Consider the following 24,466-nt stretch of genomic DNA (forward strand, 5'->3'; position numbering starts at 1 on the left):
TTAAGGATTGTATGATAAAATGGGCTCAGAATGTCGAGGAACCAATAATGCTTGAAACATGGGAAAGAATCTGGGTAAGAAATGTGAAATTTACACAAGCACAAAACTTGAGAGAAAATTTTTATAAGATGTTTTATAGATGGCACCTAGATCCTAAAAAGCTTGCCTCTATGTATCCAAATGTTCAACCTAAATGTTGGAGATGTGGTTCTTGTGATGCTACATATTTTCATATATGGTGGACATGTCGTAATGTTAAGGCATTTTGGATAAAAATATGGTGGATCCTGCAAAACATCTTTAAAAGAAGGATAAAATTTACCCCCCAGCTGTTTTTACTGGGTATATGCATTGATTTTACAGTAGCAGAGACTAATTTGATCCTGTATTTAATAACGGCAGCAAGACTCTTGGTGGCGCAGTATTGGAAGAAGAAAGATTTACCCACCATTCAAGAATGGACTTTGAAAGTTATGAACTTAGCCGAAATGGCCAAAATCTCAGCATATCTCAAAGAACATTCAAACGAGAGATACAAAAGAGACTGGAAAAAGTGGATTGATTACATAAAAAGTAAATATGGGACTAAAAAACTCCAGATAGCTTATGCTTAGTATCAGTAATAATTTAAATTGTTTAAAATTTGGGTAACAGTAAGAAGCTGAGTTCAATGTAGAGATATCTCAGACTGTGATTGTTCAAAAATTATACCACGTATGGTCTTTGGGAAGTCGGGGGGAGGGAAGGGAGGTGGGGATTTAGGGGGAGGGGGGAGGGGGGAAATACAATATGTGTTAAATTCCATGATTGTATTTGTATACTGTGGCTTTTCAATGTTAGTGCGAAAATAGTACAAACCGAATATACTGGAAGGTAATAGATACCGAAGGAAAGAGTCGAGTGAAAGAAGAAGGAGGGTGGAGAGGGTGAGAGAGAGGAGGAGGAGAAGGGAGGGAGGGAATGGAGCGGGAGTGATAGGGTTAGAAAGAAGGGGAGGGGAAGTAGGCGTAGAGGGGTGTGTGAGAAGGAAGAATGAAAGTTGGAGGGGGTTGAAAGAGGGTGTATGGCAGGCCAAGGTGGTATACTGGGTTTGTATTGTAGAGGGCATTTTCTATATGAGTGAGGGCCGTGTTTATTATTCAATGTTATATGCCCTGATCAAGCACAGTGAATATGTGATTGTATAGAATGAAAACATAATAAAATATACATTAAAAAAAAAAAAAAAAACAATGGCTATAATGGGCAGCATCAAAATTTAATATATTAATCAATCATCTTATGCCTTCGACTAAAAAAACTGAAACCAACAGATCAAAATCAAAGAAATTCTGTTTGATAGGAAACAGGGAAATAATCACTGCAAGTTATACAAAAGTGTTAGATTAAATACATGAATTTGTGTACCTATTTAGAATATTTATTAAAGATAGCAATAAGCATTAGCACTTAGACTTATATACCGTTTCACAGTGCTTTACAGCCCTCTCTAAGCGGTCTACAGAGTCAGCCTATTGCCCCCAACAATTTGGATCCTCATTTTACCAACGTCGGAAGAATGGAAGGTGAGTCAACCTTGAGCTGGTGAGAATCAAACTGCTGGCAGCTGGCAGTCAGCAGAATTATGGGAAAAGATGGAAAAATAACTTTTTAAAATGTTGGCAGATGCTGGCAGAGAGACAGTGGATAGCATATTTTTTGGTTGCCATGATATGAAAAAAATGTTGAGTGCAGGGAAGAGCAACAAAGATGATATGGGGGGGACGGGGGACGACCATATGCCGGCTAAAACATAGAAAGAATGGTTGCAGGAATTGGGTATGTGTTAGAAATATAATCTAACGGTTGGGTTGGCAATATATAAACCATGTTGTACCTGTTTCTTTAAGTCATACTGTAAAATGTGATTGGTTGCTGTTTTCCTCAATCGGCCATAAGAGGGAGCCAGAATGACATTAGCTCTCTGTTAGATGCTGGGCTGATCTGATCTGAGTTTTTTGGAAGCTGGCTGTTAGAAAGTGCCGTAAGTTATTGTAAGTTTTGCAACTGTTAACAAACTTTGAGTACTGAACTGATTATATGATACCGGACTATGTTATTTCGATTATCCCTTAATTGAAAGACATTGATGACTGACTGTCTTATCTGTGTATGACTTGGATGGTTTGATGGACTCTGATACCTCTATTTCCACAAAAGTAAAAGCCTATTTAAACTGCAGTGTCTCTGTATGCTGGTTTGAAAACGGACCCATTTCTTTGTCAGCTGGGGGCTGGAGGGGCAAAAAAAGGCCCATTTTAGGCTCATTTCTGCCCTCCACAGCCCCCAGGAACTCTATGAAAGCCTCCATAAGGGTATGCCCGGACATTTTGGTGAAGGGAGCGGGGCTTCGGGAGGCAAAAAATATTGTATTCGGTGTATAAGACTCACCCAGATTTTCAGCCTCTATTTGAGGAAAAAAAGGTCCATCTTATACTCCAAAAAATACGGTATATGCGGAAGAGTGAATGGGCCAAAAAAGGGAAATACTGAAAAAGTTGGGTTTGGATGGTGGTAAGATCCTTACGAAGTGATGAGTTTAAAAAAAATGAAAGGGAATGAATATATGGAGCAAACCTCTTCTGCAATATAGAAAGGTATGAAAAGGAATACTGAAGTGTGTTAGTACAAACTACTTTTATATTTTGTTCTGTTCTTTTTAAAAAAAAAATTCATTTCATTAAATTTATTTGCTGCCATCTTGCCATGAGGAGACTCTGGATGGCTTACAAAATTAAAACATTAAATTCTTCTTACTGCGTGTCTTGGTGTGTGTTTGTGTGTGTGTGTTTGTGGAGGGCCATGTGTCTTTTCTCTGCTCTGCCTAACATTCCCTTATCTCAAAAGACATGATTGGACTATATCCGTGATGGCGAACCTGTGACATGCCCTCTCTGCAGGCAAGCCAACCATCGCCCCAGCCCAGCTTCACCAGACATGCACAGACCGGCCAGATGTTCTTCAGGTCTTTGACACACATGCGCGGGGTACATCTGGGGTACATGTATGCACATGCATGGGTGCAGGGTGTATATATATATATGCATGGGCACATGCATGGGTGCAGGGTGTATATAATTCCTTGTTCTTACTGTAGAAAGTTGGTTGTCTGAACATTTCTGCATATACATATATACATATATACATATATACATATATACATATATACATATATACATATATACATATATACATATATACATATATACATATATACATATATACATATATACATATATACATATATACATATATACATATATACATATATACATATACACATATACACATATACATATATACATATATACATATATACATATATACATATATATATATACATATATACATATATACATATATACATATATACATATATACATATATACATATATACATATATACATATAGATATATATACATATAGATATATATAGATATATATAGATATATATGTTGTATTTGTGCTGATAAATAAATAAAGGGAGATAAATCAGCACAAATACAACACAAATGTAAAAAGGCAACAGCAAAATATTGGGCTTTCTGTCTGGATGGTCTCTTGTGACGAGCCGATGGACAGAGAATGGAAGCAGTTAGCTTCCTTCCATAATTGGGGCATACCAGGGGTTGTGACACTATATATATATATATATTGCAGAAATGTTCAGACAACCAACTTTCTACAGTAAGAACAAGGAATTATTTTGCCAAGATAAGAAAATCTGTATTTCATGTTTCCTCTGGTCTTTGAAGTCTTGCCAATTTGTTAATTGTGTTAATAAAATGGATTCCCTCTTTCATGGCTGATTGGTTGGGATTCATTTCGTAGCTAAATAGATCCTGCTTAAAGTTGATTTGTGTATTCTTAACATTCTTTGGACATTAGCAAAACACTGGCAATACGCTTTCTCTTCAAACAAAAAAACAAGGAACACAAATGCACAAGCCCATTAAGATAGACAAGGGAGAGCTCCGTGTACAACAGCAGCCAGACAGCTGTGAGTTCATTAGAGCCAAAGCAGCTGGTTCTTAATTAAGCAAACAAAAGCTTCAATTCAGGCAGCCTGCACTTCATTTGGCTATCCCGGAACTGATTAATTTAAAGAAACTCAATTAATCAGTTTGTTGAAATGCAAGCAAGACTTCCGGGGGGGGGGGGGATCAAAACCAGATTCGGAGCTTTTAAAAACGGGATTTTAAACGAAATAGGTCCATGCGCAGACTTGCATAGAGTTGCATCCAAACTGAGCAGCACTCTGAACAAACCCTAATATTTGAAATCATCCAGAGGAATTAAGAACTTATCCTCTGCTTAAAGGACAGCTATCTTCAAGCCTGGCTCAAGGGCAGGACAATGCAAGTTAAATTTTTCCTCTGGAGAGAAACAAGGATCAAAACCTCTGGAACCGTGTATATGGAGGTGAGCCATATACCAAAACAGTTCTCTCCAGCCATGCTCCCGGTGGTAGCAGGGAGCACAGGAATATTGTTTCTAAGAGTATTCCAACTCGGATAGAAACTGCAAACTTCAGTGGATTTAATGGGACAAATAAATCTAACAATTGTTTTTGTTGTTCAGTTGCTAAATCACGTCTGACTCTTTGCAACCCCCATGGACCACAGCAGGCCAGCCCCGCCTATCCACCACTATTTCCCGGAGTTATCCCAAATCCCTGTCGATTATATCAATGACATTAATCAATTCATCCTCTGCCGTCCCCTTCTCCTTTTGCCTTCAATCTTTCCCAACATCAGGGTGTTTTCCAAGGAGCTCTCTCGTCTCATTAGGTGGCCAAAGTATTTTGAGCTTCTGCTTCAGCAGCTGTCCTTCTAGCAATGGGTGGCTCAAATTCCAGAAATAGAGGAAAACAAATCCTCTCTATGAAAATGGGGCAGAAACTATTTTATTAAATAGAGGGGTGGGAATTAAATAGGGGTAGTGGATGGTCTTCTTGCCTATGGTGCTGAAGGGAAGTGTTCTGACCTAGGCTTCACCAAATCACGAAGCAGACTCCTTGTCCCGACAAAAACCCCTTTTTTTTAAGCTAATGTGAATTCTTCTCATTCACATCCAGCAAAGTCCCGGCAAACAGTCTTTCAAGGGTGAATTTACAACCACAGACCTCATCAGGCTTGGAAAGCTGCCAGGCCAGTATCTTCCAAAAGTAACACTATATAAAACAATACTTGGCAAGGCGTCTCTGAGAGTCATGAACAAATTTTCACACTAATTAACCGAACCAATTGTCTCCTGCAAATTCCCCCCCCCCTTTCGCTCCCCTTTATTCCCTATTGGAGGGGACATTCACCATCAATCTGTGGCTTTACTCCCAAGTCAGCCCGTGTTCCTTAGCTGTTCCCTTCTCCTGGCAACTCTGCGCATGCGCACACTGGGAACAGGCTCCAACTGTTCATCTGCCTCACTGATGTCTGACTCTGGAGGCAGCTGATAACTGTCAGACGGCCCTGGCCCCCACTTTGCCTCCGATTCAGAGCCCTCATCAGAGCCTTCCCCAGACTCCAGGACTGGCCCAGGTTCCTCCCAAACCTCCTCACTGTCTGAGTCTGCCGCCCGCTCTGCTGGCAGGCCACAACAGGAAGATAAACTGAAGGGTTAAGAGAACTGGCTCCCTCTTTAATTCAAGTCCCACACACATATGTGCACAAAAGCAGTGCAGAAGTGACATCTAGCAAATGTAACTCCAAACTTCGTTTCCTGTTACATTTTTTTAAAAAACAGGAAACTGCTGAAGGAATGCAAAAGAAGCCATTTCAATGCCGCTACACCTTGAAATTATCAAGCTTCTTTGGACAACCTTATGGGTCAAAGGCCCTTTAAAAGCTAAGCTTCTGCCTATCAAAACTTAAACCCACAGCTACTGAAAAGAAAACCACCAGCCCTTAAAAAGTCTGCAATAATTAATTTTGTTGGGAATAAAAAGTGAGTTTTCTGTTGAGTTGAAGATAGGAAAGATGGACTTAAACTCCTGAAAAGTAAGGTTTGGAAGAGTGCAGGTGTTTGCAAAGAGAATTCTTCTCTCATACCTCTGTCCCTGATCCAGACCCTGGAGAATCCAGTTTCCTTTTCCTTCTGGGTCCTATTGCAGCCAACGCAGTCAAGTTAGCATCCCTCTGTCGCATTTGTGCTAGTTCCTGTTGTTGCATCTGGGTTTGGCAAAACAAAATGATCGTTATTTCCTTGCAGTTTTTATTATGGTTTTTTTTTAATACAATCACTTTTGCATAGTTGAATATGTGTGTGTGTGTGTGTGTGTGTGTTCCAGCATAACTCTGGAACGCCTTGAGCAATTTCAACCAAACTTGATACACGGATTACTTATTCTCTGGAAACAAATACTGTGGGAGTAAGACACCCCTAATGCCCCTCGGTGTGTGTGTGTGTGTGTGTGTGTGTGCTGTTAAGATACAGCCTGTTGTGCCTTAAAATGGCTTCTACCGTACTGCCTTAAAATGGCATCTACTGTACAGTGCTATGGAGAAGTCATGGTGATGGCTTCACAGTACTCCACAAGGGGGCTCCCTCTGGAAGAGGGAAAATCCAACATTAGAAAAGAGGGCTAGGATAAATAAATGCCCGAGGAGCGCTGGGTTATCAGCTAGAAGTAAATATAGTTTAAACATACCTCCTTGGCCTTTTGTTTCAATCTAAGCTGCTCCGGATCTTCTTGTCTAGATCGAGACTGTGTTGATTTGTTAAAAATGGAGGAGAGAAGAGGGGAGAGAGAAGAAAGAGAGTCTTTTAAAATTACGTTTAAAATAAAGTAATAGTCAGTACATTTATAAACAAGAAAGTGGAAGACTGTGAATTCCAATCTTGCCTTAACCATGAAAGCCAGCTGGGTTACGTTAGACCAATCACCAAGAAGCCAACAGTTCTAGTCCCACCTTAGGCATGAAAGCCTAAGGCTGGTGACTGGGCCAATCACCAGGAGACTGTGAGTTCTAGTCCTGCCTTAACCATAAAAGTCGGTTAGGTGATTTTGAGACAGTCACTCTCTCATCCAAATAATTTCCAGACTATCTAACAGCACATAGTCCCCAATGTATGACTGTATAGAAGCTAAGAATTACAATTGTCATTGCTGGTCATTAAGCAAGTCACCATGTTATTGCGCCTGATTTTTCAATTTTAATGCTAAGTGATAAGTCATAAATCGAGGACTTTTGTGCTCCTTATGGGGCTGTTCTATGACATGGAATTGCTGCCGGCACCTCAACAGCAACGTGCTGGTATCCAACTTTGAAACAAACAAAGCTTCCTTCTTCTTTTTCACATTCGGTATAAAATAAGGACTTCTACTCTTCCAATGACAAATGTGACATTTGTTTCATCTATTAAAGGATAACACCCAGGAGCACTTGCCTTTGCTGCGCGCATTAATATTTCCCTTTCTTGTTCGTCTTTCCGTTGTTTTTCTATTTGATCAAGTTGTTCAAAGAACTTGAGTTGTGCCCGGACGTCGCTTGCCTGTTCGTATCTATCATCATCCTGAAAACAAGGCGATTTGCAAAGAAAAATAAAAATGAAAGATGGGCAACAGAGGAATCACAATGTCAAATTGCATAGTTGGAAAATAATGGAAGTTCCTCATTGACTGTGGATTCCCATTCTCCTCCAAAGTTGAGTCCAACCAACTGGAAATGACCAGTGATGTCAAACTGAAAGTCCAGGGGCCGGATTTGGCCTGTGGGGTGCTTAGATCTGACCCATGGGGCTGCCCGGGAAGCAGCAAAAGACTGGCCCCACGGTGCCTCTGCCAGCGAAAACGGAGCTCGGGAGGGCCGTGGGCAGCTCTCGTGAGCTCTGTTTTCGCTGGCAGAGGGTTGCAGGAGGCCATCGCAGCCGAAAACGGAGCTCGGGAGCCCATTTTTGTTGGCAGCACGCTTGGGCCACTACAGGTGCCCCCAATACAAGTGATGGCAAGCTGTCCATGCCCACCCTCAGCCCCTCAGAGGTCAAACACAACCCTGATGCGGCCCTTAATGAAATTGAGTTTGACACCCCTGCTTTAGATCAAGATAATAGGCCCCTAGGTCTTCTCCTTGGGACACCAGTGCAACCATTAACCATTATGCTTATCCAGGGTGACCTGCTGTGGCTGAAAGAGCCATCCCCCATCATTGTGTAACAACTAATTCAAGTGCCCCCCAGTGGAATATTTAAAGGAATCCTTCCCCCTTGGAACAGCTTTGATTGATCAGTGAGCCTACCTGACCAACACAGCTCCACACGTAAGAAATTCACAGTAATTAAAAAAATAGCTATACAGTCTTCTCCTCATCTGTGTGCAAGGGGCCAGCTAACTAAACAGGTGCAAGAGCAGTAGGTGCTGAGTGAGCTCACTATCAAGAGTGAGCTAGGAACCTCTAGCGCCGTGATGGCGAATTTATGGCATGCGTGCCAGAGGTGGCACGCAGAACCCTCTCTGTGGGCAGGCGGGCCATCGCCAACTGCTCTTCAGGTTTCCAGTGCGCATCTTCACAGGTACCGGGGCACCAAAAAACAGGCCATTTTCGAGCTGGTTTGGGGGCTCAAAAATGGCCAAAAAACAGGCATGTGCATGCTGGCCAGCTGGTCTTCGGGTTTCTGGTACTACAACACGCGCAAAGACTAGTTGGCCAGCATGCGTGTGTGTGCATGCGCACAGGCCAGCTGGTCTTTTGATTTCCGGCGCTCCGGTGCCCACACATGAACGGGCGTTCCCGTTTGGCCACTCAGCGCTGAAAAGGTTCGCCATCATTGCTCTAGTGGGATTCACTTTTTGAAGTGCCTCTCAGTTTAAGAGAAAGCATTGACTTTATATTGATAAATGAACGTATGAATAGAGAACTAGTTCTTGCTCTACAAATTTTTCCCAGAGAAACCAATGCAGCTGTTGAATGGGACAAACATGCCAAAGTTTTGACCCGATGAGACAGTAGACACCTTCTTGCCTAGTGCATGGTTTTCAAGAATACAAATAGTGAACAGTCCTGTCTGAATGGCCTCATTCTACAGGTTTGGATTTTAAGGTCCAACAAGCATCTGCCACTCCTCCTCTCTAGGAGAAAGTGGAGCACATAGAAATTATTATTAGTTCATGGACCTTGCAGAATCTGGCGTTTACTCTCAGGATGAGGGGCAGATCTGGGTTAAAGATTATCATGTTCTTGAAAGCAAACAACTTTTTCCATGGATAGGAATCCTAACTTAAAACACTTTAAAGACAGAATTCTGTTAGTGTTGTGGTCCGCCAGCAGCCAGCAGAGCTGGCAGTAGATTCTCAGACAGTGAGAAGGTTGGAGAGGAACATGGGCCAGTCCTGGAGTCTGGGGAAGGCTCTGATGAGGGCTCTGTTTCGGAGGAAGAGATGGGGCCAGTGAGGCAGACAAACAGCTGGAGCCTGTTCCCAGTGTGCGCATGCGCAGAGTTGCCAGACGAAGGGAACAGCAAAAGAACAAGGGTCAACTATGGATTAAGGCCACAGATTGATGATGAATGGCCCCTCCCAGAGGAAATAAAAGAGGAGCGAAAGGGGAGTAGAGTTTGCAGGAGACAATTAGTTTGCTTAATTGGTTCGTGCCTCTCCGAGACTCCTTGCCAAGTTTTCCAGATATCAGCCTGTCAGCTCTCCAAGCCAGATAAGGTCTGTGACTGTAAATCCTCCCATGAAAGACTTTGCTGGATGTGAATGAGCAGAATTCACAGTAAAGTAATAAAAGAGATTTTTGTTCAGACAAGAAATTTGCTTCATGCTCTTGGGAAGCCTCGGTCAGAACAGTTAGAAGTTAATACCTTGAAAGAAGCCATCCACAAAAACGTAATGGCCTCTTGCATGGGAAAGTTAAGAGAGGCGCAGTACAGATCAGGAAGGTGTGCAGGGGGGAGCAGCCAGTGAGGAGAGTACACAACAATGCACAAGCGGCCAGAGCTATGTGAAAGATTTAACAGATTTCAACAATCCAAGGAAGCAATTCCCTGTTTGTTTGTGAAACCGATACACACATTTTATAGGCAGGAAAATTTCTGACATGTTGATCAAAATAAAATCATTCCTGTGATTCAAGAATTTTTTTTTTAAATTGCTAGTCAATTTCTTTGAGATATATTACATATTAAGGACATTTATAAGCAATAAATTCTCATTGCTTGGGGCCCAGATTGCATTTAAAGCCAGAGCGTTTTCGTTGTTGTTGTTGTTAAGGCATTGCCAATATCTTCACAATAAAGAACACGCCAGTTACCTTATAAGAAATATTCCTTTGCTGGGCAGTCTCTGATACTTTCTCCACAAGGTTTTGTAACCTTTGTTGCGTCGCATGTGATACATAACTAGCTACGTCAGGATGGATTTCCGTTATTCCATGCTTTTTACCTGAGTTTCCAAGGGGGGAAAAATGGTAAGGTACATAAGCCCACATTTATGAATTAGAGCTACCTTCTTTGCCAAAGGCTGCATGAATTGTTTTTTCTTTTTCATTGAGTTGCAGGTGAACAGGTGTGCTGCTACTCCCAAAATACACTACCTTTAACGCGAATATTCTATTTGGAATGATTGATAGAAGAACTATGGAGATAATTACCGTATTTTTCAGAGTATAAGACACACCTTTTTCCCTCAAAGAGGAGGCTGAAAATCTGGGTGTGTCTTATATACTGATTACAGCATTTTTTAGCCTCCCGAATCCTTCACCAAAATTTATTTATTTATTTATTTGTCTTGTATGCCGCCCACTCCCGGAGGACTCCGGGCGGCTCACAAAAGACAAGGGAAAGGGGGGAACGAGACAAAGACAACATATTAAAAACAAAACCAACATTCACAATTTCCGTGGAGGTAGATGCTTCTCAGCTCCCCCCAGCCTGTTGGAACAGCCAGGACTTGGTGGCTTTGCGGAAGGCCGGGAGGGTAGTAAGGATCCGGATCTCAACAGGGAGCTCGTTCCAGAGGGCCGGAGCTGTAACAGAGAAGGCCCTCCCCCGGGGAGTCACCAGCCGACATTGGCTGGCAGATGGAATCCGGAGGAGACCCAACCTGTGCGATCTAATTGGTCTGAGAGAGTTAATCGGCAGGAGGCGGTCTCTCAGGTACCCAGGTCGTGCATAGTGTTTAGGAGGCTTTCAGAGTGCTCCTGGGGGCTGGGGAGGGCAGAAATGAGTGAAAATGGGCCATTTGTTTCTCACTTTTGCCCCAGCCCCCCAGGAGTACTCTATAAGCCTCCTAAAGGCTATGCATGCCCTTTTTTTTGACAAAAAACTGGCCTGTTTTCATGAAAAATGGGCCATTTTTTGCTCATTGGGGGGGGACACCCCCACCAGCTCCCTACAAGCTTCCTAAAGGCTATTCATGCCCTTTTTAAAAAAAGAAATGGACCCATTTTCGTGAAAAATGGGCCGTTTTTGGGAGGTCTGCAGAGTGCAAAAACCTTTTTTTAAAATTTGCCCCTTCAAAATCTTGATGCGTCTTATACTCTAGTGCGTCTTATACTCCAAAAAAATAGGGTGTAGCAGAGGTTGTACACCAATACAATGGCAAGTGAAAAGAAGGCTGCTTCCAAACATTTAAGTCAGCATTATAGTTCTCCGCAGGCTGGCCCAGGGGTGGGGTGGGGGGGAGGCAGGGGAAGAGACAGACACTTCCTGCAGCACCCTGCTGGCCAAAACGGGGCACGGGGAGGGGGAGGCACGCATGAGCCCAAAGCAGCCCGTTTTTGACCTGGACAGCCTCCTGCAGCACTCTGCCAGCCAAAACAGCAGAGTGTCTGAGCAGACATGCATAGGATTCCATTGTAAATATGATCTTGAGGCGAGCTCAAATTGTATTTCAAATTTGTTAGGTACCTTTATTTTAATATGTATAGTAATGAATATGATCAAAGTATTGCAGAAAAAGCTTTCATTAAAATTATTTATATTTATGCATTTGGTTCCCTATTATATGTTTTGAAACTTTATTTGCTGTTTTTTCATGTCCATTCATACTATTATTTTTTAAGTTCTTCAGTACTTCTCCTGTCTTTCATTCTTTTATTTTTCTCTTTCATGGATGCCGTGTTCTTTGGAACCTTGTTTAAACCAAGTGTCAGGCCTGCAGTCATGTTTCTTTTGGATCTTTGGCCTGCCACACTTTATATTATTCTACCATGCTGTTTCTATAGTGGGGAATTGGGAGGGGGGGCATAATATGGAGTAAAATGCTATGTAGCCAAAATAAAATTCCTTTCTAGAATGCCAAGGTCATCCTTTGTCTTGGCACTTCTGCACCTGACTGGAACTGGATGGGTGGAAGCTGCCAGCATGGCAGTGGAAGATTGGACCATGTGATGGACTTGCGGGTATGGGGGCAAGATCTTGGACTTTCAACTGGGTGGGGGAAACCAGGAAGCCTTCAGATTCGGGTTTTCCCAGATGTGGCCAACATGGCTCTCTTAATAAATTGGAACTTTGAGCAATACTTTGCCTTGGACTCTGATTTAATTTTGGACGCTATTTGGAACACTGACACCAAGTTGATGGCTTCCTCCGAGTGAGTAGGAGTTCACTTTTTGAGTAGTAAGAATTACATGTCATTGGGGGAGAAGGGGACAGGATTTTACAGATGCTTAGGTAGGGCATGGCCAAAATAAGGTTGGGAACCACTGGTTTAGGGGTAATATGTGGAGCAGCCTTCCAAGTCAATAAATTATACAGTGCTAAATACATTTCCTATTAAAATAATACAGGCTGCTATACCCCATTAAATCACGCTTTTGGCAAAAACTCACCTATTTCTAATATCCTTCTTTGCAAGGGTGTTGGGAGAAGAAAAGTTTCGTCTTTACACGACCTTGTTAAAGTGCCCACCAATTCAGAATTGGTGGCCAATATACGTGCGCTCTCTTCCGATAGGTTGACTCCTGCCATCGACGCAACGTCGTTAATATCATCATCATCCCTTCAGAGAGAGAGAGAAAAAAAAAACATCTTGTTAACATTTGCAAAAAAAAAAAAAAGAATGCTATCCACGGGCTGAGAATTTACAAACAGTTTGCTGACTCTAAACTAAAACAAAAACACTTTTCTAAGGACACGAAGTGACAAGTACTCCTGGTATAGAATTCACAGAACCTCTCCTCTGGCTGGAATGACACTTGTCAAAGTGTCTGATGTGTGAGAAGTGTGTCCAAGGCAGATGGGGAGCAGGGGAGGGGGGGGAGGAGATTCAGCTCGCTGAAGCAAGGGGTGCTATTTCCTAACATGAAAAGCTCACTCCGTTACATGACGCTAGGGACTAACTCCAGAACTCCCCAGCCAGCCACGGAGCTGAAGTCCACAAGTTTTTAAGTTGCCAAACTTGGACATCCCTGCTTTAGGACGAATATCTCTCCGGTAAGGCTGCCAAATCAGCTCCTGTCCCCAAGTAATCTATAACGGTAAAGGTTCCCCCGCACATGCGTGCTAGTCGTTCCATGGCTCTAGGAGGGTGGTGCTCATCTTTGTTTCAAAGCTGAAGAGCCAGCGCTGTCCAAAGACGTCTCCGTGGTCATGTGGACGGCATGACTAAATGCCAAAGCACTGTTGAACCAAAGTTGTCCCTATTTTTCTAGTCGCGTGCTTTCGAACTGCTAGGTTGGCAGAAGCAGGGACAAGGATTGGGAGTTCACTCCGTTACATGGCGCTAGGGTCTCGAACCGCCAAACTGCCAACCTTTCTGATCGACAGGCTCAGCGTCTTAGCCACTGAGCCACCGCGTCCCTTTAGACCCCTTACTAAAAGAATGTAAAAAGAGACCACTTGATGGATGACTTTTTCCTACTCTCCTTCCCAAGTTTAAAATTATTTTTAAAATCAGAAACAGGGTTTAGGCAATGTCACCAAAAGCCCCACCCTGTCTTTTGTTTTAGTAAACATATCCATGCTCGCCTATATCGATCTTCTCCTTCCAAACCCCACAATGCATCCCTTAAGTGTCTCACTGAAGTGGGACTAGAGGGCTTAGCATCCTGTTGCTCTAATCCCCAGACCTTATGTATAATCACAGATAGCATGAATTAACCCCGCTTTCTCCGATCTGGCATTTTCCAAGTACCTTCCATAATTACAACTTCCATAATTACCAATCAATATAGCCCGTTTATCTTGGAAAAAACAGAACAACAGAATTGCACAGATGGAAGGGACCCTGGAGGTCTTCTAGTCTAACCCCCTGCTCAAATAGAAGACCCTGTTCTATTTCAGACAAATGGCTGTCCGGTCTCTTTATAAAAATATCCTGATAGAGTAACCACAACCTCTGGAGATATAATATTCCATTGATTATTTGCTCAAACTATCAGGGAATTTCTCTTTGGTTCTAGGTCAGCGATGGCGAACCTTTTCGACACCCGGTTCTCAAACTGGAACACATGCGCATGTGTGCCCATGGGCGCATGCCGGAGCACTAGAAACCAGAAGACCAGCTGGCTGGTGCGTGCATGCCAGGATTTTTTTATATTTTATTTTTCCCTTTCAAATTCATTCACAAATACACATTCTTATAATTGCTATTAACATTTATCTATTCATCATTAACCTTTATCGTTATTTTCTTACATATATATAGAATACAGTTTGGGTCCTTGCCACCCCATGCCTCCATCTTATTTTGCAACAACCTTGCTCCTTCTATCTTCTCAACCTCCCTTTCTGCCTTCTTCATTCTTCCTCTCTTTCCTCCTTTCTTCTTCCCCTCCCTTTCCCCCACTCCTCTCTTCTCCTCCTTCTTACCCTCTGTCCTCCTCTTACTTCCCCTCCTTTACTTTCTCTGCTTTACCCTTTCTTCCTTTCTCTCCTCGTCCTCCTTCCTTTCCGTTGTTGCCCATGCTTATTTACTTTCTCTGATGGGTTCTCGGGGTGGCATTTCAGCAATCCCAACTTTATATTTTCATACAATATAATATAATATACAATATATCGTGCATGCCAGTTTTTTGGCTGATTTTTGGGCTGTTTGGGGGGGGGGCAAAACACAGCCTGGAAACAGCCCCCAAAATGGCCTGGAAAATGGCCAGAAAACAGGCTGTTTAGAGGGCATTTTTAGGCTGTTTTCTGGTGCTTCGGTGCCGGCGAAGACCAGCTGGCTGGTGCGCATGCGTGCAATGGAAACCAGAAGAGTAGCTGACGATGGCACGCATGCCCACAGAGAGGGCTGTGTGTGCCACCTGTAGCACGCATGCCATAAGTTCCCCATCACGGTTCTAGGTTGCTCTACTTTGTTGACAACAGCCTCAATTCCACACAATCAGAGGAAGAGAAGTTAAATTAAATGTTGAAAAATGGAGCTGAACGTAAGCAGAGTAACCTTTATCTTTTCATGAGAAGCCTTCAAAAAGTCCAGAATTTATTCCCTAGCGTTACAAACTCTCTTTTGCTGAGGAAGCAAAATAAATCAGGAAAAACAGAATACATGTCACATATTTTTTTTCTTCAAGAGCAAATAAGATCGCTTACCGAAATGAGCCTCCCCCAGGTTCTTTGAGTTTATTTTTCTGAGCAATTGCAGCTTGGGTTGAAAGAGTAGAAAGAGCTTTGGTTCCTGGTAATACTGTTTGCTTTACCACGGGGACTGTAAGAAAAGGAAACCAGCATGGGTGCTCCGGAGGCGAGATTAGCACACCAAAAACTGCAGAAAAAAATCTATGCAAATTGAAGTTGAGGGATGTAAATTTGCTTATTACTCATGATTTCAGGTAGCTCACAAATCCAAGCTTGCTTTGGGGAAGAAATGGGAAAATATAGCTCTGATTTCATTATACCTTGTGTTTGTTCCATCATCATTTCTGTAGAGAAATGAAGCACCTGAAACCAGAGCTATAATCAGAGCTTACAATGACAATGATCCTAATTCTAAGTTTATTCAAGGTAAGGGAGGGGAGAGGGGAGAAGAGAGGAAAAGGAAGGGAAGGGAAAGGAAAGAGGAGAGGAAAGAGAAGAGGAGAGGGGAAGGGAAGAGAAGAAAAGAGAAGGAAAGGAAAAAGGAGGAGGAGAAAGAGGAGAGGAGAGAGGCTGGGATGAGAAGGGAAGGGAAGAAGGAGAAGAGGAATAAAGGAAAGAGGAGAAAAGGAAAGAGGGGCGGAGAGGGAAAGGAGAGAGGATTAAAATACACAATTCAGAATTTGATTTGGTCAGTAAAATGGCAGATAATTCATACTGTTCATCGATAGCCCAGACCATCTCTCTCAGCAGCATATTTTATTCCAGTTTCCCCCCTCCCCCCCAAAAACCCAAACCTACAAAGACCTTATTATAGAAGATGAGCAGGCTAAGCCCAAGGAGAGGGTTAAACGTATCAAAAGTTTGGAGTCATTATGTTCCCACAAGAGAATCCAGCCTCCTCACCCTCCCATCAATTCCGTTAACCCTCATGTTGCACCAATTTGGCTTGACCGATAGAAGATCAGATTCCCGTGTATAAGTTGGGGTGTGATAAACTTCTAGTGCTCTGAACTCAACTCGCGTTCCTGGTTACTTGCACCTGACATTCGATGAATCAAACCAGGGGTGGGTTTCAACCGGTTCGCGGCGGTCCCTGCGAACCGGTTGGTCGGCGAACCCGGAAGTAAGTAACTTCCGGGAACGGCAAAGGGCGCACCCGCCCGCCCGCGGTCCTTAGCCGGTTTTGATGAATTCTGCGCTTCCACGCATGCGCAGGACGCATACAGTGCCTGCGCGATCCTCCAGGAGCAGCTGGAGCGTTGCGCAGACGCTAGTATGCATCCGTGCACCGCACGCGTGCACGAGGACGCCACCGGCCCCGTTCCAACCAAACAGGTTGGAACGGGGCGAGAAACCCACCCCTGAATCAAACACTATTTCCAGGCGCAGTTTTACCAGCGAACACCAGATGTCACACCGAGAACGCCTAGCTCTTACCTGTCTGAAGTGCATTCAGCTGAATTTGTTGAGGAGCGGTCAGCATGATACGGTTGTGCGGTGGCCGCAAAGCCACCATGGGCGTCTGGGTCAACGTCACCTGCGGAGGCCTAATTAATGTACCTTGTTTTTGAGACTGCTGAATAACCTGCAAAAAGTTTTGGAGAAACAACGACGGTATTATTCCATTATACGAGGACAAGTTTGCTTCTCAAAAGATTCAACAATTCAACAATCACTGTTCCTCCACTAGCTTCTTTGAGAAAAAGTTTAGGTTAGTTTAGCTCACTTTATTATCATTGCACATCGTACAATGAAATTAAATGCCATTTTCAGTTTGCATTATACTATAAAAAACAAAACACACACACACATCCTTCACACGCTATATAATTAAAACCCGATATTGCATTAATATTGAACTATACCGTAGAATTCAATATAGTTGCTGCCTTGGGATAGAAGCTGTTTTTCAGCCTATTTGTCCTTGTTGTTATTATCCTGTACCGTTTGCCAGATGGTAATAGGTCAAAAAAAGGGGCCCAGGATGAGATTTAAGAATGTTTTAAACTTTCTGCTGTTGACTAACCCTGGCACTTACCGTTGAACCCCGAAATAATTGCTTGTCATTATTTTTTGGGCGATATTATTTTTGAGGTGCAGGAGGAGGCGAGCGTGGTCACCTTATGGTTGCTGCTGTGTTGCAATATTTTCGGGGAGGGCTTATTTTCGGGAAAACGGGGTATCAGGATTTCCCCCCCTGCTTTTCTATCAAGAAGCTAGATGCTCAACGAAAAGCAGATAACTGGAGAAACGCAGCTTAAATCAAGGGTTTAAGAAAATATAGAAAATATACAAGTGGCATGGATATTCCTTAAGTAATTAGCAGAATCCTGGTATGGGTCTATGACACGTATTAGAGAATGATTGGGTATATATTAGAGAATGAAGTATTAAAAGGATTTTGAAGTGATTTGGTCATATGGTAGAGTCCCTGAGGATTTTACTCTGTTAGTTGTTGCCGACGTTAGAGGGTGGTGGTCATCTCCGTTTCAAGGACATTGAGCCAGCCCTGTCTGAAGATGTTTCCGTGGTAATGTGGCCAGCACGACATCACGGAATGATGTTACCTTCCCACCGATATGGTACCATGGCACTCGGGTCTCGAACCTGGGCTGCGGATTTTCTTCCTAACAAGCACAGCGTCTTAACGGCTGAGCCACTGCACCGCCCTTGTTTGTATTGAGCAAAGCGTAAAAGAAATATAGAGTGAATGGAAGGTCAGCCAATTGAGCTGATGAGGTCTCTTAAAATGAAAGCGGTACAGATTTTAAAGAATGAGAGGCAATGTATGAACTGGTATCCAGAAACAAGAATAATCTGCAAAGTCACGCCCTTGTGAAGAAAGACAGTGAGCGATGTTCAGCTATAATCATCCTTTTTTTCTTTTCTTTTCTTTCCTGACATGTTTCATTCATTTGGCTTGCTTTCACTTATGGCTTTTCTGCGCTCCACATAATGATGCGGGGGTCCTATTATGCGGTTCCCTCCCAGCTCAGCATAATAATGTTGAGCTGGGAGGGAACGGCGTAATAGGTTCGTATAAATGAATGAATGGACCACACTTTTCCGCTTATTGGTTAAGCGTCTACAACAAAAGCCAAAATATGGCAGGTGCGAAAAGATTTAAATGTGAATTGTTTGCATCTATGGGGGTGGAGAGGGGGTGGCTAAGCAGGACCGCAGCGAAAAGAATGAAACATCGATCATGTCTAATTTGATACTTAACGTGCAAAATACAGGGACGTGTTGCTTTCGTGTTGTATATACATTGTTGCTTATATAGGTGTCACTGGCTAGGTTTAGGAAGGAAAGGGGGGCAAGGATAGTTGATGCGCAAAATATACATTGCAACGCTTATTGCAAAGCCTCTCAACTATCAAACGACAACCCGGCCTTCACGTGGTGCCCCCCATTCCCACCAATCGGGCTCTGTCGACCCTTGGGACTGGCGTCCCCTTGGGTATATCCAGCCGAAACAGCTTCCATGGATCGCTGTAACAGTGGCGTCAAATTTCCATGGAAGTCGCCTATACCCACGATGGGTGAAGAGGAGTCAAGTACAAGTACAAGTACAAGTACAAGTACAAGTTAGGAAGGAAATGGCTGGTGTATGCTGGGGGACCAAGAGAAATAGGAATCCAGTTCGATTTACACACCACCTGCGTGGGCTGCCCCTGCTTGCCAACTCCCACTTGGGTTGGCTGCGTGAGGCTGATGACCGGCTGCTGCAAGGTACTCGTGACAGTGGCAGTGGTCTTTCCCGCCGTACGCTGGACCGAGCTGCTCAACATCACGGCGGTCAGAGCGGTCGTGGGCTGCGTCAAGGGCTGCTGATTCTGGCTTTGCTGAATGAAAGCGGCTGAGTCAGGAGTCAGGTGTCTCAAGGCAGGTAAGCTCCGCTGCAAGAGAGATGCAAAAGCTCTTAGCAACTTAAGAGAACCATTCAAACCACCACCCACCCCAAAAGAAATTCCCCTTTTTGCATTGTTTATTCAAACTGACTGGCGAGGTACCTAAAAGTGTGGTACAGATAGTCCTCGGCTTACAACAGTTCATCTGGTGACCGTTACAACGGCACTTAAAAATGTGAGTTATGACTGTTTTTCGCACTTACAACCATTGCAACGAACCCATGCTCTTATGATCAAAATTCATACTCTCTCTGCGAGGGAGGCAGCCATAATTTTGAAGATGTATTGTAAGTAGCTTTTTTTGAAATCCAGTGTAACTTCGACCAGTAATTAAGTGCATTGTCATAAATAGAGAACTTTATCTCTAATCAGGAACCTGAAGCTAATTTTAGGCTGTAATTTGAAGGGAGGGAGAAGGAAAAGAGCTGTATATAAAGAACAAATAGCATAATCCTTCTTGAACTGAGTAATTCACAGGGTGGACAATCCTCAATCGATTGCAAATGAGACCAGGATTTCTTTCGAAAGTCGTTGTGATAAGCAAGTTCTTATGACAATTTTTACGGTATGTTAAGCAAATCGCTGAGATCGTTAAGCAAATCCACTTTCCCAATGCACAAAGTTCTTGTTGCTGTTTTGTTTTGTTGGAAATCAGCAAAAAAGTTTGAAATCATCGCCACGTGACTGCAGGATGCTGCAATCAGTCATAAATAAGCTGATTGCCAATGCCCAAATTGCAACCACGTGGCAGCGAGGGTGGCACATTGGCCATAAGTATTGTTAGTAGAAATGGGAAGTCACTTCCAAAGCCATTTTAACTTTGAACTATCATTTAACAAAGGTCATAAGTCGAGGACTACAATTTTTTATCTAGAGAATATATAAAGAGAATGAATAAATAAACTCTTTTTAAATGGAATCCACAACCTGGCTACAATTTGTTCCTTGCTTGTGACCATGTTATTTTTCAATTTGTTTTAATCACACATATACTCAATAGTGCCCTATAAAGAAATGTCATGAAACCCACCTGTCAGAAGCCATGTACTAAAAAATAAAAAATAAACCAGGCAGTTATCGATTGAACTGATAATTGCTAATTAACATAAGCTGCCTGGAAAATAAGATATCCCATTCATAACATGTAATTGATTTCCTATCTGCATATTACAAACATTCAACAGACAAAGTCCTCCCTCAAACCATGTTTTTAGCAGAAGCACCTTCAGTCCTCAGCTAAATTATTTTCAATAGTTTTTCTATTTCTTTTCTATTCAATTTAAAAACCCCTCTCCTCCATAAATTGGACCATAAGAAAGGCTGAGTGCTAAAGAATGGAGGCTTTTGAACTATAGTGCTGGAGAAGACTCCTGCGAGTCCCTTGGATGGCAAGGCAATCAAACCGGTCAGTCCTAGAGGAGATCAACCCTGGCTGCTCTTTAGAAGCCCAGATCCTGAAGAGGAAACTCTAATACTTTGGCTACCTAACGAGAAGGAAGGACTCACTGGAGAAGAGCCTAAGGCTGGGTAAGATTGAGGGCAAAAGAAGAAAGGGACAGCAGAGAATGAGGTGGCTGGATGGAGTCACTGAAGCAGTTGGCGTGAGCTTAAATGGACTCCAGAGGATGGTAGAGGACAGGAAGGCCTGGAGGAACGTTGTCCATGGGGTCGCAATGGGTCGGACACAACTTCGCAACTAACAACAACAATGAGCTTCCTCTGCTTTTGACTTAGCCATGGTCTCTGAAACACAATGGACTCAGAGATCGCACTAAGTCAAAATAAAAGGAAGCTCATTTCATCAGTAATCTCCGATATCGTGATAATTTTGTTTTTAATGGGGAAGAAATTCAATCATGTGAGTTCTATCTCAGGCACCCAGACACACGTTTTCTTCTATGGCAAGATCCAGAGCAGAGTCACACATTCATTAACCCCCACCTACCAATTAAAAGCACATACTGGTTCCTGCACCCATTCCACCGTAACCATCACAACAGGCATTTCATTACGAATAGGTTTCCGAGTGCAAAAGTCTTAATTATCCAGACAAAGACAGGAAACTGTACAAAGATTAATTAAGGGATAAATGCAACTCGGAAATCCAGCACATCAACTATGCTGTTCAAAGATCCATTTATTCAAAATTGTCAGTACAAGTAAGTCTTTTGCTAGTCTCCTGCTGCAGCGAGACTAAGAGACAGCTCAGCTATTTTCACTCAATGATACAAAGTAGAATCATAATCACTCTTGCTCACTTCTCTCGTGTCCTGTTACGGGTGTTAGTTAGGTATTTAAATAGATTGATTGTATGTGGCTGCTCAAACTCAGTAACAATCAATAAAACAATCACAACAACCAGTAAAAAAAAAAAAAAGCAGCATTGCATACAGGGAGCAAGACACAACTGTCCGTAAACTAAAGAAGCTCACCCAATACTCAGGCCCAAAGCCCAAGAGAAGAACCTGACAGATTTCCTGGGACAAGCAGACATTCTGAATTGCACTGGAAATCCACGAAGAACCAATAAAATTGCAGAATAAATGTGGCTATGTAGGTGAAATAAAGTAGTCATGATTATCCACGCCCCTGTGTTCTAGACCAGTGTTTTTCAACCACTGTGCCGCGGCACACTAGTGTGCCGTGACATAGTGTAAGGTGTGCCGTGGGAAAATTACTTTATATATAGTCAATATAGGCACAGAGTTAATTTTTTTTAACATTTTCTAATGGTGGTGTGCCTTGTGATTTTTTTCATGGAAAAAGTGTGCCTTTGCACAAAAAAGGTTGAAAAACACTGTTCTAGACTAGCTGAAACCTCATCACAACCACACTCCTAAAGTCCTTAACCAGAATGGCACAAACATTTAAACAAGTACCAGAATAGATTAACACACTGACTTATTAGTAGAAAACTTTTATTTGTAAAATAAAGCATTTACTGCCATAAAATATTTCATTCTTTTTTTTATTATACGTTTGCACAAATTACTTACCTGTTTCCCTGAAAATAAGACCTCCCCGGATTATAAGCCCAATCAGGCTTTTGAGCGCATGCGCTAAAATAAACCCTCCCTGAAAATATTGTAACGCAGCAGCAGCCATGAGGTGATCACGCTCGCTGCCTCTTGCACCCCAAAAATGATAAGACCTCCCTGAAAATAAGGCCAAGTGCTTATTTCAGGAATCAAAAGAAAATAAGAACCTGTCTTATTTTCGGGGAAATGCCGTAATCCTATGAAAGCATACATTGATATTATTAAAGAGGTTGTTCATAACTTATTAAAATATTCATAATTTTCCACCCACTAGGGCCGTCTATGCTATGGGGAATTTTTAAAATAAAGAAATAAAATACCAGAATAAAATTAGTATGTCCACAGGTTTGTTTTTTTTTAATTAAATTTGTTTGAAACTTTTTGCATGTTTTTCAGCATTCCCAATGTGAAAGCTGGTGTATGGAAATCAAACACAAGCTAAAAGAAAAGCCATCCTTGAAAGGGTGAGCTGGATTGGAGGAATTCTATCGTATACACGGACAGAAATGGTTAAGATTCTCCAACTTCTCACAAGGAATGGCTTCTGGACATAAGCACTGGTGCTCCAATGTGACCTTCTTAAAGAAAGCTTCGAAATACTATGGATTTCATTATTACATTAGAGGGATTCAAATAGAAACCTATATTGCATTGTAACTCGAGAGTTTACCACACTGCCCTAGGAATAATTCACATAATTGTCCTACCAATGTCCTAAGTTTATATTGCCCTAAGTTAGACAGCCATGGTGGCACAGTGGTTAGAATGCAGTATTGCAGACTAGTTCGATCCTGACAGGGTCAAAGTTGACATCCTTCCATCCTTCCAAGGTGGGTAAAATGAGGACCCTGATATGCTGACTCTACTGTAAACTGCTTAGAGAGAGCTGTAAAGCACTATGAAGCGGTATGTAAGTCTAAGTGCTATTATAATATCAAACTTGCATACTATACATTATACCAGGGGTATCCAAACTTGGAAATTTTAAGACTTGTGGGTTTCAACTCCCAGCATGTTTGGCTGTGGAATTCTGGGAGCTGAAGTCTACAAGACATAAAGTTGGCAAGGTTAGACATCCCTGCATTATACAATTCTAGAACTTTAGCTCTTAGACATACTCTGCCCTACACACCATTTTTAAAAAAATGAAGTATATGTACACATTATATATACAATAAGCATTATGCCAGTAAAATTACAAGCTTGTTACTTTATCCGGCATGCGACACTTCCTAACAGTCAGCATATGAATGTGATGATCTTAAGTTTAATGTTCTGCTTACTATTTCTGAACTCAGTAATAAGTATAATCTTTATCGTCATTGCAATTAAATACAACAAAATTGGTTAATTAATACAGTAATTAATTTTCTGTATCACCAAATCTTCCTATGAGTTCTCTATAATCTTGTCATGGGAGAAAGGAACAATTGTTCTTCCAGTCCGTGACCCGTCAAAACCGCGGAGGACAAAATCGCGCTCGACGAAAGCGCGCATTTGACGTCATCACAGCGCGACGAAAAAAATTAAAAATTGAAATAAAATTAAAATTAAAGCAAGCCGATTCACATAAAGGTAAGGGTTAGGTTTAGGGTTAGGGTTAGGTTAAGGGTTAGGGTTAGGTTTAGAGCATTAGGGTTACGTTTAGCGTTAGGTTAAGGGTTAGCGTTAGGTTTAGCGTTAGGTTAAGGGTTACGTTTAGGGTTAGATTTAGGGTTAGGTTAAGGGTTAGGTTTAGGGTTAGGTTTAGGGTTAGGTTTGGGGGGGGTTAGGGTAAGGTTTTCGCTTTATTTTTACATTTTTCGATCACAGCGCGATGTTTTCGTCGCGCTGTGATGACGTCAAATGCGCACTTTCGTCGAGCGCGATTTTGTCATCCGCGGTTTTGTGGTGGAACCCTTCCAGTCATCATTCAGCCATTTTTATTACTCTTTTCCGATTCCTTTATTTGCAGTATCTTTCCTAAGAAGGTCCAAGTTTATTGTTGCAGGAAATACAAAAGTAATGAAAAGATATAATTA

General features: G+C 42.3%; 1 protein-coding gene across 4 annotated transcripts in view; it reads right to left on the reverse strand.

Annotated features, from left to right (window-relative positions):
- Nucleotides 1–24,466, reverse strand: part of TAF4 (TATA-box binding protein associated factor 4) — a 104,060-nt gene that overhangs the window by 15,943 nt on the left and 63,651 nt on the right. For 2 of the 4 annotated variants that reach the window (XM_087720540.1, XM_087720537.1), the window contains exons 8-15: nucleotides 19,153–19,395; nucleotides 16,934–17,081; nucleotides 15,512–15,626; nucleotides 12,808–12,977; nucleotides 10,288–10,418; nucleotides 7,427–7,552; nucleotides 6,687–6,743; nucleotides 6,088–6,207 (exon numbers count right to left, since the gene is read on the reverse strand). In XM_087720540.1, coding sequence (XP_087576666.1) covers nucleotides 6,088–6,207; nucleotides 6,687–6,743; nucleotides 7,427–7,552; nucleotides 10,288–10,418; nucleotides 12,808–12,977; nucleotides 15,512–15,626; nucleotides 16,934–17,081; nucleotides 19,153–19,395 — 1,110 coding nt within the window. The remainder of the gene's footprint in view (nucleotides 1–6,087; nucleotides 6,208–6,686; nucleotides 6,744–7,426; nucleotides 7,553–10,287; nucleotides 10,419–12,807; nucleotides 12,978–15,511; nucleotides 15,627–16,933; nucleotides 17,082–19,152; nucleotides 19,396–24,466) is intronic. The other 2 variants (XM_087720538.1, XM_087720541.1) reach the window with 2 other exon arrangements.

Source organism: Thamnophis sirtalis, unplaced genomic scaffold (genome assembly GCF_051295495.1).
Source record: "Thamnophis sirtalis isolate CommonGarterSnake01/CBP01778 unplaced genomic scaffold, rThaSir2_p1.2 scaffold_7, whole genome shotgun sequence".
NCBI classification, from domain to species: domain Eukaryota; kingdom Metazoa; phylum Chordata; class Lepidosauria; order Squamata; family Natricidae; genus Thamnophis; species Thamnophis sirtalis.